The sequence below is a fragment of the Centroberyx affinis genome, unplaced genomic scaffold, assembly GCF_046629955.1.
Source record: "Centroberyx affinis isolate AG114_WGS23_722 - 3 ecotype Tasmania unplaced genomic scaffold, CSIRO-AGI_Caff_v1 ptg005470l_1, whole genome shotgun sequence".
Classification (NCBI taxonomy): Eukaryota; Metazoa; Chordata; class Actinopteri; order Beryciformes; family Berycidae; genus Centroberyx; species Centroberyx affinis.
The window spans coordinates 62,049-75,359 of record NW_027282742.1 but is presented as its reverse complement, the minus strand read 5'-3'; the positions used below and the strand labels follow the sequence as shown (position 1 = coordinate 75,359).

Sequence of the window (13,311 nt, the reverse complement as noted above, 5' to 3'; positions counted from 1 at the left end):
ACTGCCACAGCTGGAGTCCGGCGACACCCCCCCCTGCGGGCCGCCCTCCCCCCGCCCGGACGCTCCTCCCGGCCCCAGCGGACCATCTGCACCCCCGCCCCAGCCCCCGCCCCGGCCCCGGCCCGGTCCGCCAGGCCCTGGTCTCCCAGCAGCTTGTCCAGGAAGTCGATGTACCTCATGGCCAGTCTCAGGATCTCGTTCTTGCTGAGCTTCCTGTCGGGGGGGTGGGTGGGGACGAGCCTCCGCAGCTCGGCGAACGCTCCGTTCACGTTCTGCTGCCGCCAGCGCTCCCGGCTGTTGGTGAAGATTCGGCGTACGGTCCTGGGTCTGGATCCTGAGGGGAGCGAGGAGAGAGAGGGGCGTTAGACACACTGGGCGAGTCAGCCGGGTCTGAGAAAGACAAAACTGTCTGGAGGTTGGATGTAGTCTAAATGTTTGGATGAAGTTAGATGATGTAGTCTAGATGTTTGGATGTAGTCTAGATGATGTAGTCTAGATGTTTGGATGTAGTCTAGATGATGTAGTCTAGATGTTTGGATGTAGTCTAGATGATGTAGTCTGGATGTTTGGATGTAGTCTAGATGATGTATTCTGGATGTTACATGCAGTCTGGATGTTAGATGTAGTCTAGATGTTTGGATGTAGTCTAGATGATGTAGTTTGGATGTAGTCTAGATGATGTAGTCTGGATGTTGGATGTAGTCTGGATGTTAGATGTAGTCTGGATGTTAGATGTAGTCTAGATGTTTGGATGTAGTCTAGATTATGTAGTCTGCATGTTGGATGTAGTCTGGATGTTTGGATGTAGTCTAGATGATGTAGTCTGGATGTTTGGATGTAGTCTAGATGATGTAGTCTGGATGTTACATGTAGTCTAGATGTTTGGATGTAGTCTAAATGTTTTTTTTATTGTTTATTTAACAGGGACAAATGCATAAAACATTGTTTCATATAGGCTATAAAATACAAAATAGATGCATACAGGTTTTTAGCCACGGCTAATTTGCAACCCCTGTCCCTGTTGGATGTAGTCTGGATGTTTGGATGTAGTCTAGATGATGTAGTCTGGATCTAGTCTAATCTGGTTTAAAGATGTAAACTGTTCATACCGTCGTTGAGGTCGACCTCGTACGGCGTCGGTCTTCGTTTCATCACGACACACCGGTCTGCTCCGCTGCAGACACACACACACACACACACACACACACACACACATTAATATATAGACTATATACTGTATGTCCATATCAGTACATATATAGCTACAGTATATATACATATCAGTATATATATATAGATAGAAAATATACATATCAGTCTACATAGACAGCAGACTGACAGTAGAAACATAACGCAGTGGTAAAAAGGACATTAGTAACATTTCAGTTTTCTGTCTTCTCCTCTTCTTCAAAACAAAACATTAGGGTTGGTCTTTTTTTATTTACCAGTATAAAAAAATGCAAAATCCGAAAAGCACATGTTGGTTTTTATATGTGAACTTGTGTAATTTCCCAGGACATTTTTACCTGTGAATTGCCTCTTTGCATGTAAATTCATGCATGTTTCACATGTGAACTATTGTATGTAATGGCAGGTGAACATGTGAAAAAAGAATTCACGTGAGAAAAAACTCTTAAGCTATGAATTAAAATGTTCACATCTGAAGTAACAACTGTCATATGGGATGTCAGAGTACAACATGAGAAAAACTGTTCACATGTGAAAACCGACTTGTCCAAAAAACATATGTGCTTTGACTTCACATGTGGATTTTCACGTGACTTTTTTTGTCAGGATTGTTTTTTTTCCCCAAAATGCATATATAGGCTATTATCAGTGCTGTCACGTTAAATACAAAAGGATGGTAAACTGTGACTTCTAAACAACCACCAACAGAAATAAAAATTAACTGTATTTTCAGAAAAGCTATTTCCCCTAAAAAAAATACCATATCTTCATATTACTCACATCAGGTTCATACCTATAGGCCGCATGATTCATTGACCTCATAGACCTGTTTGTTTCTATCCGCCTCACGAGGTGTTTAACTCTGTTCTGCCAGTAAACAGCAGTGTGAACAGAGTTATGTGGTTTCAGCCTCCACTGCATACAGACTGAAAACCTGCAGCAGGTTGTTCTAACACTTTAACCTTATAAACATTTCCCCAGCAGAGCTTCTGGTCACCGATAAATAGAAAAAAATGGTCATGACCTGTTACAGATCAGAATACTGACCGGATCTATTCCTAATCAATATAACAGACAGATGCAGCTTTAGGCTGCAGTCACTGATAACACACATTTCACTGAATTTTAACAGACTTACATGAATATATGTTATGATATTTGTCAGGATAATAAAGTATTCACTGCACTAAAACAACCTCACAGTTAAAAGATACTCCTTACGAACATCAGCTAGGCCTATAGTAATCCTATAATACATTTTAGAATACATTTTAAATTTTTTCCAAAATGTCAAAAACAAAATAGGTCAATGTTGTATAGAAAAATAGATTAAAATATACTGTAAAATACAATAAGGTCACTATAAACTCACTATTGAGTCAGACACACTAGGCCTATAAGTCTTCATATGAATATTATAAGAATACCATAAGAATATTATAACCATAGGCTATATTAACATCATAGTGATTTTTTTCTCTTACCTGTTTAAGGTGGCGAGAGGATGCGCGGTCTCGTACAGCATGGTGCGGGCAGACAGCGGGAACGCGGACGGACTCAGCAGGATGCGGGTTTGGCTCAGCGGCTCCGGGGCAGCGGGCAGCGGGGCGGCCGGTCTGTTCAGCGCGGCGGTGCGGAGCCTGAGTGCCTCCTCCGCCGCGTCCCGCCCGCCTCTTATACCCGTTGGTGGCTCTCTGTCGTGATGCGCCGTTTCCATGGCGACCCCATGAAGGATGACAGTCCCATTAAGCAGCACAGTCCCGTTAAGGGATGTCCCATCAAGCGGCACCCCAGGGACCAGCGGGGGCCCCTCCTCCCGCTGGGGCTCCCCCGCTCCAGGCGTCGTGTTTTCCGGTGTCGCCCCCGCCTCCTCCCCGCCGACACGACCCGTCCTGCAGGTCTGGGTGTCGTGTCCCGGAGGCCTGCACCCCCCCTCCTCCCCCCTCTCCCCCCTCTCCCCCCGGATGCACCCAGGGGCCCGGGCTCCTTCGGGGACCCAAACTCCTCTTTAATAGTTTTCTCCATCCTCTTCTTCTCCTCCTCTCCTCTGTGCGTAAACGCGGTAAGACGCGGTCAGACTTCACCTGGAAAACAACACTTCAGTCATTTTACATAATCTGTTTCATCTAATGTCATAAATGCACTGAAGAAATTATCGATCTCAACAAGTCATTTCGTCTGTAGCATATGGAGTCTTCTCAAGTCATTTCATCTGTATGGAGGCTTACATTCCTTGCTCCCTTCCAAATTCTTCTTAAAACATGTAAAGATCCGCCAGTGTTGAGAGATAAATCCACTTGTTTCCAATGCAAATCAACCAGTTTAAACAATTGAACTGAGTCTCATTTTGCACTACTGCAGTGATCTGCCGTATTCTGCTTTGTTTCAAGACAGTGACACAAATAAAAAGTCCTGAAACAAGTAAAGTACTGGAAACAAATGGAATTATCTCAACCTGATTTTTTCACTTGTTTTAAGGAAAATAAGATTTGAAGACTAAATATTAGACTCACAGATTGTTCAGCAGCGCAGCTTCAGTCCCGTTAACATTGTGGTTTAGTTTCAGTGAGTTTTCTCTACAGCTTTATTTTAAAGGCACAGTCCGGAGTTTGGAGCAGAGCGCCCCCTGTTGACCTCACTCACCCACCTCGTTTGGGTTTCATTGATTAGATTAATCTCTTTATTGATTTCCAATCCATTATTTATACACTATCATTTTCGTTTTGTTCTCGACTACATTCATCAGCAGTGGGTTTGGATGCAGTCATGGTTTGGTGTTCATATTGTGCATACAAATATGTTTCACACATATACTTAAGAATGAGTAGAGATATTTTTCAAAATCTGACTAAACTGTCAAAAAAAAAAAAAAAAAAAAAGTATTTGTACATGGAAATTTAATTTAATCAAAATATGTTGTGAGTGACGCGAATGGATTCCCAGTGTCCAGAATCTATGAAACATGAAAGTCATCCACATCTGGCCTACAAATACATTTTTGGACAGTTTTGTGTATTTTGAAGCTCATCTCCAAATATACACTGAAGTACATGTGGAATGTATTTTTGCAGTGTGTGGACTTTTGAAGATGTCAGCTGATGAGGCATTTTAAGTGTTTTCATGTCGAGCTTTAAGTTGTCCCTTGAGAAATTGTCTGATCTGTTAATAGCCCCACCCAGTGTTTCCCAAATTAGGGTCTGGGGACCTCCAGGGGTCCATGAGGGGGTTCCTGGGGTTCCCCAGTAAAATGATGAATCATTTAATTTCACTCATTAATTTAGTTCAGTCAGAGTATGTATGAGGATGACTGATCGGTAATTCAATACTCAATCTGACAATAACATACAATGCTAAATAAACTAATGATGAGTGGGCTTGGAGTGTAAGACTGATAAGCATCTCAACCAATCAGACGGCAGGTCCCACAGGACCGAGGGGGCGTGTCTGAGTGAGAGGTGTGTGTGTGTGTGTGTGTGTGAGATGCTGGCTCTTCTTTAGTTCCCAGCCTCGTCACCCTGCAGTCACACACACATAACTAATTCAGTGGTTTCCAATTGGCAGTCTGGGGACCTGCAGGGGTCCAGAGGGGTCCAGAGCGGTCCAGGTGTCTCCAGTGAAATGAGGAATATTTATTCACTAGAGGTTAATCCAACAAGAGACTGGATAAGAACGACAGAGACAGTTATGTAATCATGTGATGTAAAAGAGTAAGAGAATGTCTGAAGCTGAGGCTCACAGATGCAAGAAAAATATTATTTACAGCACGAGTTCAAGTGACAGAAAAGTGCAAAAAAATGTGGGTGAGGTGAGAACGTGTTTGAGATCTGAGGATGGTGATAGCAAAAGAGGAGGAGGGAAGATAGCAAAAGAGGAGAGGATGGATGGTGCAAATGAGGAAGAGAAGAAGGGAGGCAGAGAGTGAGGGAGGAAAGGAGGAAGGTAGGAAGGGAGCAAGGGAACAAGATAGAAAGGGAGCAAGGAAACGGCAAGGGGACAAGGGAGGAAGGAAACAAGGTAGGAAGGGAGGAAGCAGGTTTATCAGAGAGCTGCACGCTGCCTCAGACCGTTGGAGTTTATCTGAACTCTGACTTTCACTTTTCATCACAAAGAGCCAGAAAACAAAACATTAAGTAAAGATCAGTGCAGTTTTGTTTTATTTTGACTTTTATATTTTTTTCTCAAATATATAAGAAAAAACAGATGAATTGTGGGTAAGGACAGCACATATTTCTCTCAGCAGCATTATGTTTACATGATGCCCAAACTGTTTTACTCTATTTTAATGCTTTTGTGTTTATTATTTTATTTTTCTTATTGTCTCTGCTGTTTTTAATAATAATAATGCATTTTATTTGCACTGCACTTTTTGTTCACAGTGAATCTCAATGCCTATTTTGCATTCTGTTTGCATGCTTATGTTCTAGTTTTCTTTCCTCTGCTGTATCTTCTTGCTACTTGCTGCAGCGACGACTCAATTTTGATCAATAAAGTTTAATCTCTGTTTTTTTTTAATCTCCAGCCCCCAGGTTTCCTGCTGAACTGCCACTGAGCAAGACACTGAGCCGTCAACCTGCCCAGTCACTGTAAGTCTCTGGATAACAATTACAATTACAATTTCCCATTTGGCAGACGCTTTTATCCAAAGCGACGTACACACGAGATACAACACAAGCAGGGATCTAGTCAGGAGAGAACGACAGTAAGTGCCATAAAGCTAAGATCTGGTCCAACAGGACAGAGGAGCTACGAGGCAGATAAAGAATTTTTGTCCCCCACCAAAGGGGGGACTATGGATCGGTCTCCGTCCGTTAGTTAGTTAGTTTGTTAGTTAGTCACACTGTAATGTTGACTTTGTGCCGCTAGGGGGCGGCATTGACAAAGAATGGGGACTCAGTGGTAAAGCAGGTCATACAGTTAAAGTTATCATACAATATGGGGGACAATGAATGGGGACTCAGTGGTAAAGCAACACAGTTGAAGTTATCATACAATGTGGGGGACAAAGAATGGGGACTCAGTGGTAAAGCAGGTCATACAGTTAAAGTTATCATACAATGTGGGGGACAATGAATGGGGACTCAGTGGTAAAGCAACACAGTTGAAGTTATCATACAATGTGGGGGACAAAGAATGGGGACTCAGTGGTAAAGCAGGTCATACAGTTAAAGTTATCATACAATATGGGGGACAATGAATGGGGACTCAGTGGTAAAGCAGGTCATGCAGTTAAAGTTATCATACAATGTGGGGGACAATGAATGGGGACTCAGTGGTAAAGCAACACAGTTAAAGTTATCATACAATGTGGGGGGCAATGAATGGGGACTCAGTGGTAAAGCAACACAGTTAAAGTTATCATAGGTAACATAATAGTCTACACACGCTACACACTTGGAGACATCAGACTGGGTTGATGTGTTGAAGTGAGAGTCAAACCTCTAACCACAAGACACTGTAGTTATTGTCCAGTTGTTGGACTGTTGTTCTGTTATTGCATCATCACTGCACTACCACTGTGCCTCAGTGTTCACTACTTATATCATATTACCACTTACCTACTGTGCAATACCATATATCACTTATCATTTAGCATTTATATTATTCATAACACTCATGCTCCTGGTGTTGTATGTTATATTGTATATTGTATTATAAATTGTATTGTAGTGTACATTGTGTAATGTACAGATTGTATTTATTGCGTATTGGAGTTCTTATATTTTGTACTGTATTGAGTAAAAACAGGACAATTACAGTTACTACATTTCAAGATATAACTTGTAAGCCTAATTCTGAGGAGAGTAGGCAACAGAAATATATGGTCAATCTGTCCTTTCATTGTCCCATACCAAAATGCTTATACAATTTCACTCATATTTCAAGTTCAGTCAGCAATCACTGACTGACCCAAGGGTGGAGCTACATCACTGTTGGGGGACAACAAGTTTACTGTTTGCTTTTTTTTTTTTTAGCAATTACACAGTCCATCAGGTGAGACAGTGTTCACTAAAGAGCTGGGTCTTTAGCCTTTTCTTAAAGATTGAGAGGGACTCTGCGGATCGAATGGAGTTTGGTAACTCGTTCCACCACCGAGGAACCACAGAAGAAGAGTCTGGCTAGAGACTGGCTAGAGACTTCTTCTTCTTCTCCTTCTTCTTCTTCTTCTTCTTGTCTAAGCTTGTCTCAGCTACTTTTATACCTGCAGTAGATTATGGAGACATTTTATTCATGTATGCACCTGTGGCTTCGTTGTGTCTGCTGGACACTGTGTATCATGGGGCCTTGAGGTTTGTTACAAACTGTAAATCTTCAACTCATAACTGTATTTTCCATATTATTATTATTATTATTATTATTATTATTATTATTATTATTATCATTACAAGTAGTAGTAGTATTAGAAGTAATAGCAGCAGTTGCAGTAGTATTAGCAGTAGTAGCAGTAGTCATAGCAGTAGTAGGCTAGTACTAGTAGTAGTAGTAGCAGCAGCAGAAGTAGTGGTAATACTTTACATTAAGTATTCACTAACTAATGTTAACTAATGCATTTGCTAACATGAATTAAACATGATTAGCAACATTAACAAAGATTTGTTAATGTTAAATGCACATGAGCAACTGCATTAATGTTGTTATACATGTTTATTAATTCTAACTAATGTGTTTACTAATATGAATTAAGCATGAACAGTGACATTAACGAAGATGAGTTCATATTAAAATCACAATAAACAACTGCATTAAGTAATGTTATTATACATGTTTGTTAATGCCAATGTATTGTCTAAATTGAAACCCTAAGGTACTTGTGACATTATACTTTAAACAACATTAGGATTAACACATTTCGTCATGTTAAGCTACAATATTTCAGATTTCTAATACTATATGAGTGTTATGCCTAGGGGAAACCTATAGGCATAACATGATATGTGTGACTCCCCCTCTTTCCCCACTCCCAAGAAGCACCAGCATTCACAGTATGGCAGTCCAACATAGAAATTTATTGAAAGAAATCTGAGCAGAAGGAAAGACTTCACTGCTGAAAATAATGAACAAAATGGAACTAAACCCAGCAAACCTGACTTCCCTAGCAAAAATAAAAATAAACAAAAACACAAACTCTTAACCTAACTCCCTAACGCAAAACAGGAGAAAAAACAGGACAGACAAGAGAGAAACACACACACAATATACAATATTCCAAATAGGACCGATGGTCGTAACAGTGAGGTTATGCAGTAAACATACAAGCAAAACACGGTGTTATCACTGGTTGATGTTGTTAAAGTTGAATGAATGCATTAATTAATTTATTGATGACAACTGCAAACTGACACAATTTGAACAGACCTTTGCCTTGGCAGTGTAGTAGTTTCTCTTTACCACTGGGTGGCAGTCTCAGTTTGCTTTTGAATGCTTGCATAGTGACACATTTTAATATGACATGAAGATATATAAAACACTCATTTGTTACTCATTTGACTATTCCATTTAACTTATACTGTGTTTCCTATCCCATTCCTATATATTTTTGGTACAATCTCATAGTTTCTATGCACAGGCCTAATAAGAAGCAATGGGTTTTTATCTAAGGCTTTGTATCCCAGTTGCTGTTCAGAAACAGGATCATGTTGATGTTTTCTGGCTCCTGGGAGCTGCTGAGGCTGCAGAACCGATCATCCACATTTGAGAAGGCTCTGTCTAACGGTACAGCAGTGGAGACGGTGCCAAGTTTCTTCAGAGCAAGCTTGCTCATTTCACCGAATCTCTCCAATCCTGTGAATCTCCACCATGCAAGAGGGTTTGCACTCTCTGCAGTAGGGGTGTAGGCCATGTAGCTGCTCAGTAGGCATTCGAGGTCAGGAGCAGAGGAAGCAGACCCTGCTGTGCTCTCACTGAGCTCTTTAATTATTTTATCTTTTGCCTGCCTTTTATTCTGGTCTCCCAGTTGGTTTTTGAACCTTGGGTCCAGAGCTGTGATGGGAGCCATTTTGTTGTTGCTGACGTCACCAAATTGGTCTTTACACTTTGAGAGCAACCTTGCAGCAACGTTGTTCCTTGTCTTCGCTTGTTCTGTGAGATTCTCCATAAGTTTCTTCAGCAGTGGGATGACGACAGAAATGGTGTCGAACCCTTCTTCTTTCATCATGGATGTGGCTTCTCTCAGAGGTACGAGGGCTGATATGGTGTTGTGCATTTTCTTTTTATCATTTTCGTTGAGAATGAAATGAGTCTTACCTCTCTCATTCAACACCATAGGCATTGCCTTGTACTGCTGCTGCAGTCGCTCTAGCATGTGTAGCAGAGTGAGCCATCCCTCCCCGGTGTACATGATCAGCTCCTCCTGTTGTAGCTTCTGCTGGTTTTGAATCTCTCTGAGTTTCTGCTCAGCTTCAGAATCGTTCTTAAAGAACCTCACAATTTCCTGACACTTTGTGAGAACCTCCCTGAGGCTATCGTCACACATCAGAAGATCTTTGAATACCATATTTAAGGTGTAGGCAAAACAAGGCACGTGTGTCCATTTTGCTTTAATTTCCTTCAGTTTTGGAATACCAGCTGTAACGACAGTGTGGACCTTTTCCTTTATGCCCCAGGCCTCCATGATAGCTGAAAGTTGATTTTTAATGTTGTCTGCTGATTGGTCACCAAAGAGGCAGGTAGTCTCCAGCATGTAGGACTTGAGTTTCCCATTTTTATCAACAAAATGACAACCTACTGTCAGATAGGAGTATTCGGCTCTTGAAAGCCGCAACTCGCATGTCAGCACAACATCATCAGCAGAAGCCAAGCTGAGTCTCACCGCCATTTTTTTGTCCTCGTACACGGTGAGAAGCTCTGAGCGCATCACAGATTTGTTGGGAATGTTGGCAGTAGGTTTAAGTGCTTTTACAAAAGCCTGGAAATTTGTATCTTCTGTGATTGCCAAAGGCAGCAGATTAGACACAATCATCTTCAACATGAGCCTTTTAGTTGTGAATTTTTCTTGGTTCCCAGCTGTTTCAAATAGGAAACATGAAGCAAACAGATTTCAAATTTCAGGACATTTTGGTACAAAAACACATCGAGGGCTTGGAGCCTGAAGGGTGTAAGGAGATTTTGGCAAACTTTACAGGACAACCAAACTAAAAAAGTAGACTTAACTTTGATCAACTGTTGGAAATATCTTTTGATAATAATAATGTCATCACATAAATGTACAAGTAAAGATTTTGTACCTCTTGCAAAAGAGGTACAAACTTCTGTGTTTTTGTGCACATCGAACTGCTATTCTGCACATATGCAGAGTCAGATTTGTCTTAAAAAGAAGTAAATGCGCACAACAAGTTTCACAAATGTATTTCACGACTCGTAAATTAACAAGGTTGATCACAAATGTATTGTCCTGTCCACAAACAAATGCCACTTGTGTCAAACGAATGTCAAACAATTCTACAAATAAATAGCACCCAACTTGATTAATGTGAAACAATTTTTTGCATTTATTTACAGGTTGTCGATTCTGCATTCACAATGAAACAGATCTCCTCATTAGCTTCTTCTTGATATATAGATCTCATTATTGCCCAAACTGCCAGTCACACCCTTCTGGCTCCAAGCCCTCAAACTGTTTCTAGTTCTAGTTCAAGTTCTATTTTCAGAGATTTTTTGTTTTGTGCAGCACAGCAAGAGATTTTTCTTACCTCTTCCCTGCCTGATTTGATCACGTCTGGATCTCTGGAGGGAGTTTTCCTGATTTTCTCTCCTCTGGAAACCACCTGAGCTCCTTGCTATTCAACAAAAATATAAGTTAAAAAACACAAAAGCTACATTGCACTAACTGTGTACCATCATTAATATTTTATTAGACAAGATGTGGTAATAATACTAAATAATAGTTCTACTATATTCAATTTACATGTGTTTTCATTAAAGTAAAGGTACTTACAGCGGTCTCTTGCTCTGTGAGCCATTTCAGAGTGCTTCTCCTTACTGTTACTTCAGTTTAACTAAATGCTGCGATGACTGAATGGAAAAAACTGAAGAGGAAAAAGCAAAAGAAGCAGAATCCTCTCTGTTGAAGTTTCACTTCCAGCCGCTCTCAACAGACTGGTGAAGTCTGATTCTACATTTGGGTGTGGTTCAGGTGTGGGTGTGCTCGAAGCCAAGGAAATCACAAAAGGGGTAGGAGCCAATTTGAAAGATGTAACTGGTAGAGCTGGTTCTGTTAAATGTACCATAATAACCTTTACGTTCAAGGACACTTGTTAATATTTACAAATGTCTGCCATGAACCCCATAAGATCCACTTTAGGTACAGTTCTTCTCAGGCTGTGGCCCGCTTGCCTTCAGGACCTTTCATGATGCACTTTCATGATGTAGAGAAGGTTTGGACTCAAGGTGTGCAAGCCTTTGAGTGTTCACGGCTATATAAAGAGTAACGAGACACTCTGCATTAATTGTTGCATGTTAACATTTCACCGCAAAATGCTTGTGTTGTTGCTGTATTTGCCCAGCTGTTGTTTAAATGGCTGAGTGCATGCCAGCAAAGAATTAAAGGAACCCAGGAAATAATACAGAAAACATAATGTAGAAGTAAATATGTTTTATAAATACAAAAGCTGGTTGTTTCTAACAGTTGAATATTGGCTTGCTTTCCTCTGCCATCTAATAACAGTGTTTGACGTATGCATACTTTAAAGGACTAGTTCAGCAAAAAATGAAAATTCTGTCATGATCTCCTCCCCCTCATGCCAGCTGAAACAGGTGAAGTTTATTAGTCCATATAAGTCGGTGGTGAGCAGGATTTTAGAGTTCCAGAAAGGGCAACAAATTACCATAAAATGACTCCATACAGCTCTGCAGCATAGTCCAAGTCTTCTGAAGCCAAACGATAGCACAGGAAAAGGCTGATGATTACACCATTATTTAGCACAAATCTTTAAAGGGGTGAAATGACTTGGGCTAAAAGGACTATTACTAAAGGGCCCAGGGCTAAAAGGACTAGGGCTAACGCGGCTATGGCTAAAAGGGACTATAGGGTTAAATGACTTAAATAAAGGACAAGAGCTAAAGGGAGTATAGCTAAGGGGACTATAGTGCTAAAAGGACTAACAGACTAAAAGGACTAGGGCTAACACGACTATGGCTAAAAGGGAAGGCAAGACAAGACAGGTGGAAGTGCAAGTAGAGCAACGGTTACTCCTTCTAATGATGGGAGCTCAGAGACTCAGAGGCTGATGGAGCACCTCTCCTACTGCCAGCTGCTGCCGCTGACTCTCAGCTTTGAGTGAGTCAGAATGAAAAGCGAAAGTTTAATGTCATTGTTTCATTTACTAAGAATAGAAACCCACTGTTGGTTGCAATCGTAATGGAAAACAAAACTCAACCATTAACCTAGGCTATTTCTGCAAATAAACAAAATGAAACTGAACATGAGTGAGTGAGTCAGTAATGTTGCAAAACTATGAACTTAAAATTGCACTGACAAATGGTGAGGCCTTCTGGCTGTTCCAAAGTCTAGTCTTAAAACTAAAGGTGACCGTACTTTTTCCATCAGGGTTTTCCCCTCAGCTCTGAACGACCTGCCTGAGGACAGAAGGCTAGCAGAATCTAAACTTCTTTTAATTAATCACTTCTTAAAACCCAATTTTATAGACTTGTTTTTATGTGATGTCGTCTTTTTATTGTCTCTTTATTGGCTTTTTAGCATCTTTTTATTGTGGGGTGCGTATTTACAAAGTGCTGCGCATTACGCACACCTCAACCAGTGTAGGTACCTTGATTAAATATTGCACAACGAGCATTAGGCTCTTGCCAAAGAGGTACAAACTTCTGTGTTTTTGTGCACATCGAACTGCTATTCCGCACATATGCAGAGTCAGATTTGTCTTAAAAAGAAGTAAATGCGCACAACAAGTTTCACAAATGTATTTCACGACTCGTAAATTAACAAGGTTGATCACAAATGTATTGTCCTGTCCACAAACAAATGCCACTTGTGTCAAACGAATGTCAAACAATTCTACAAATAAATAGCACCCAACTTGATTAATGTGAAACAATTTTTTATAAATAAATGTATTTACAGGTTGTCGATTCTGTATTCACAAATCACCAAACGTGGATTTGGACGCATTT

General features: G+C 40.7%; 1 protein-coding gene across 1 annotated transcript; it reads right to left on the bottom strand.

Moving 5' to 3' along the window:
- Positions 1–8,178: 8,178 nt before the first annotated feature.
- Positions 8,179–11,265, bottom strand: LOC139667370 (zinc finger BED domain-containing protein 4-like). The gene is made up of 3 exons (XM_071546820.1): positions 11,120–11,265; positions 10,875–10,961; positions 8,179–10,188 (listed from the first exon to the last, which is right to left on the bottom strand). Exons 1-3 carry the CDS (start codon positions 11,142–11,144, stop codon positions 8,780–8,782), a joined length of 1,521 nt encoding a protein of 506 aa, XP_071402921.1. The 5' UTR covers positions 11,145–11,265; the 3' UTR covers positions 8,179–8,779.
- Positions 11,266–13,311: the final 2,046 nt, after the last annotated feature.

Excerpts from the sequence above, each read along its gene's own strand:
- LOC139667370 (XM_071546820.1), bottom strand. The coding sequence starts at position 11,144 with ATGGCTCACAGAGCAAGAGACCGCT. Across the intron at positions 10,962-11,119 it reads TCACAGAGCAAGAGACCGCT|CAAGGAGCTCAGGTGGTTTC; the intron begins GTAAGTACCTTT and ends TTTGTTGAATAG. Across the intron at positions 10,189-10,874 it reads TCAAATCAGGCAGGGAAGAG|CTGGGAACCAAGAAAAATTC; the intron begins GTAAGAAAAATC and ends TATTTGAAACAG.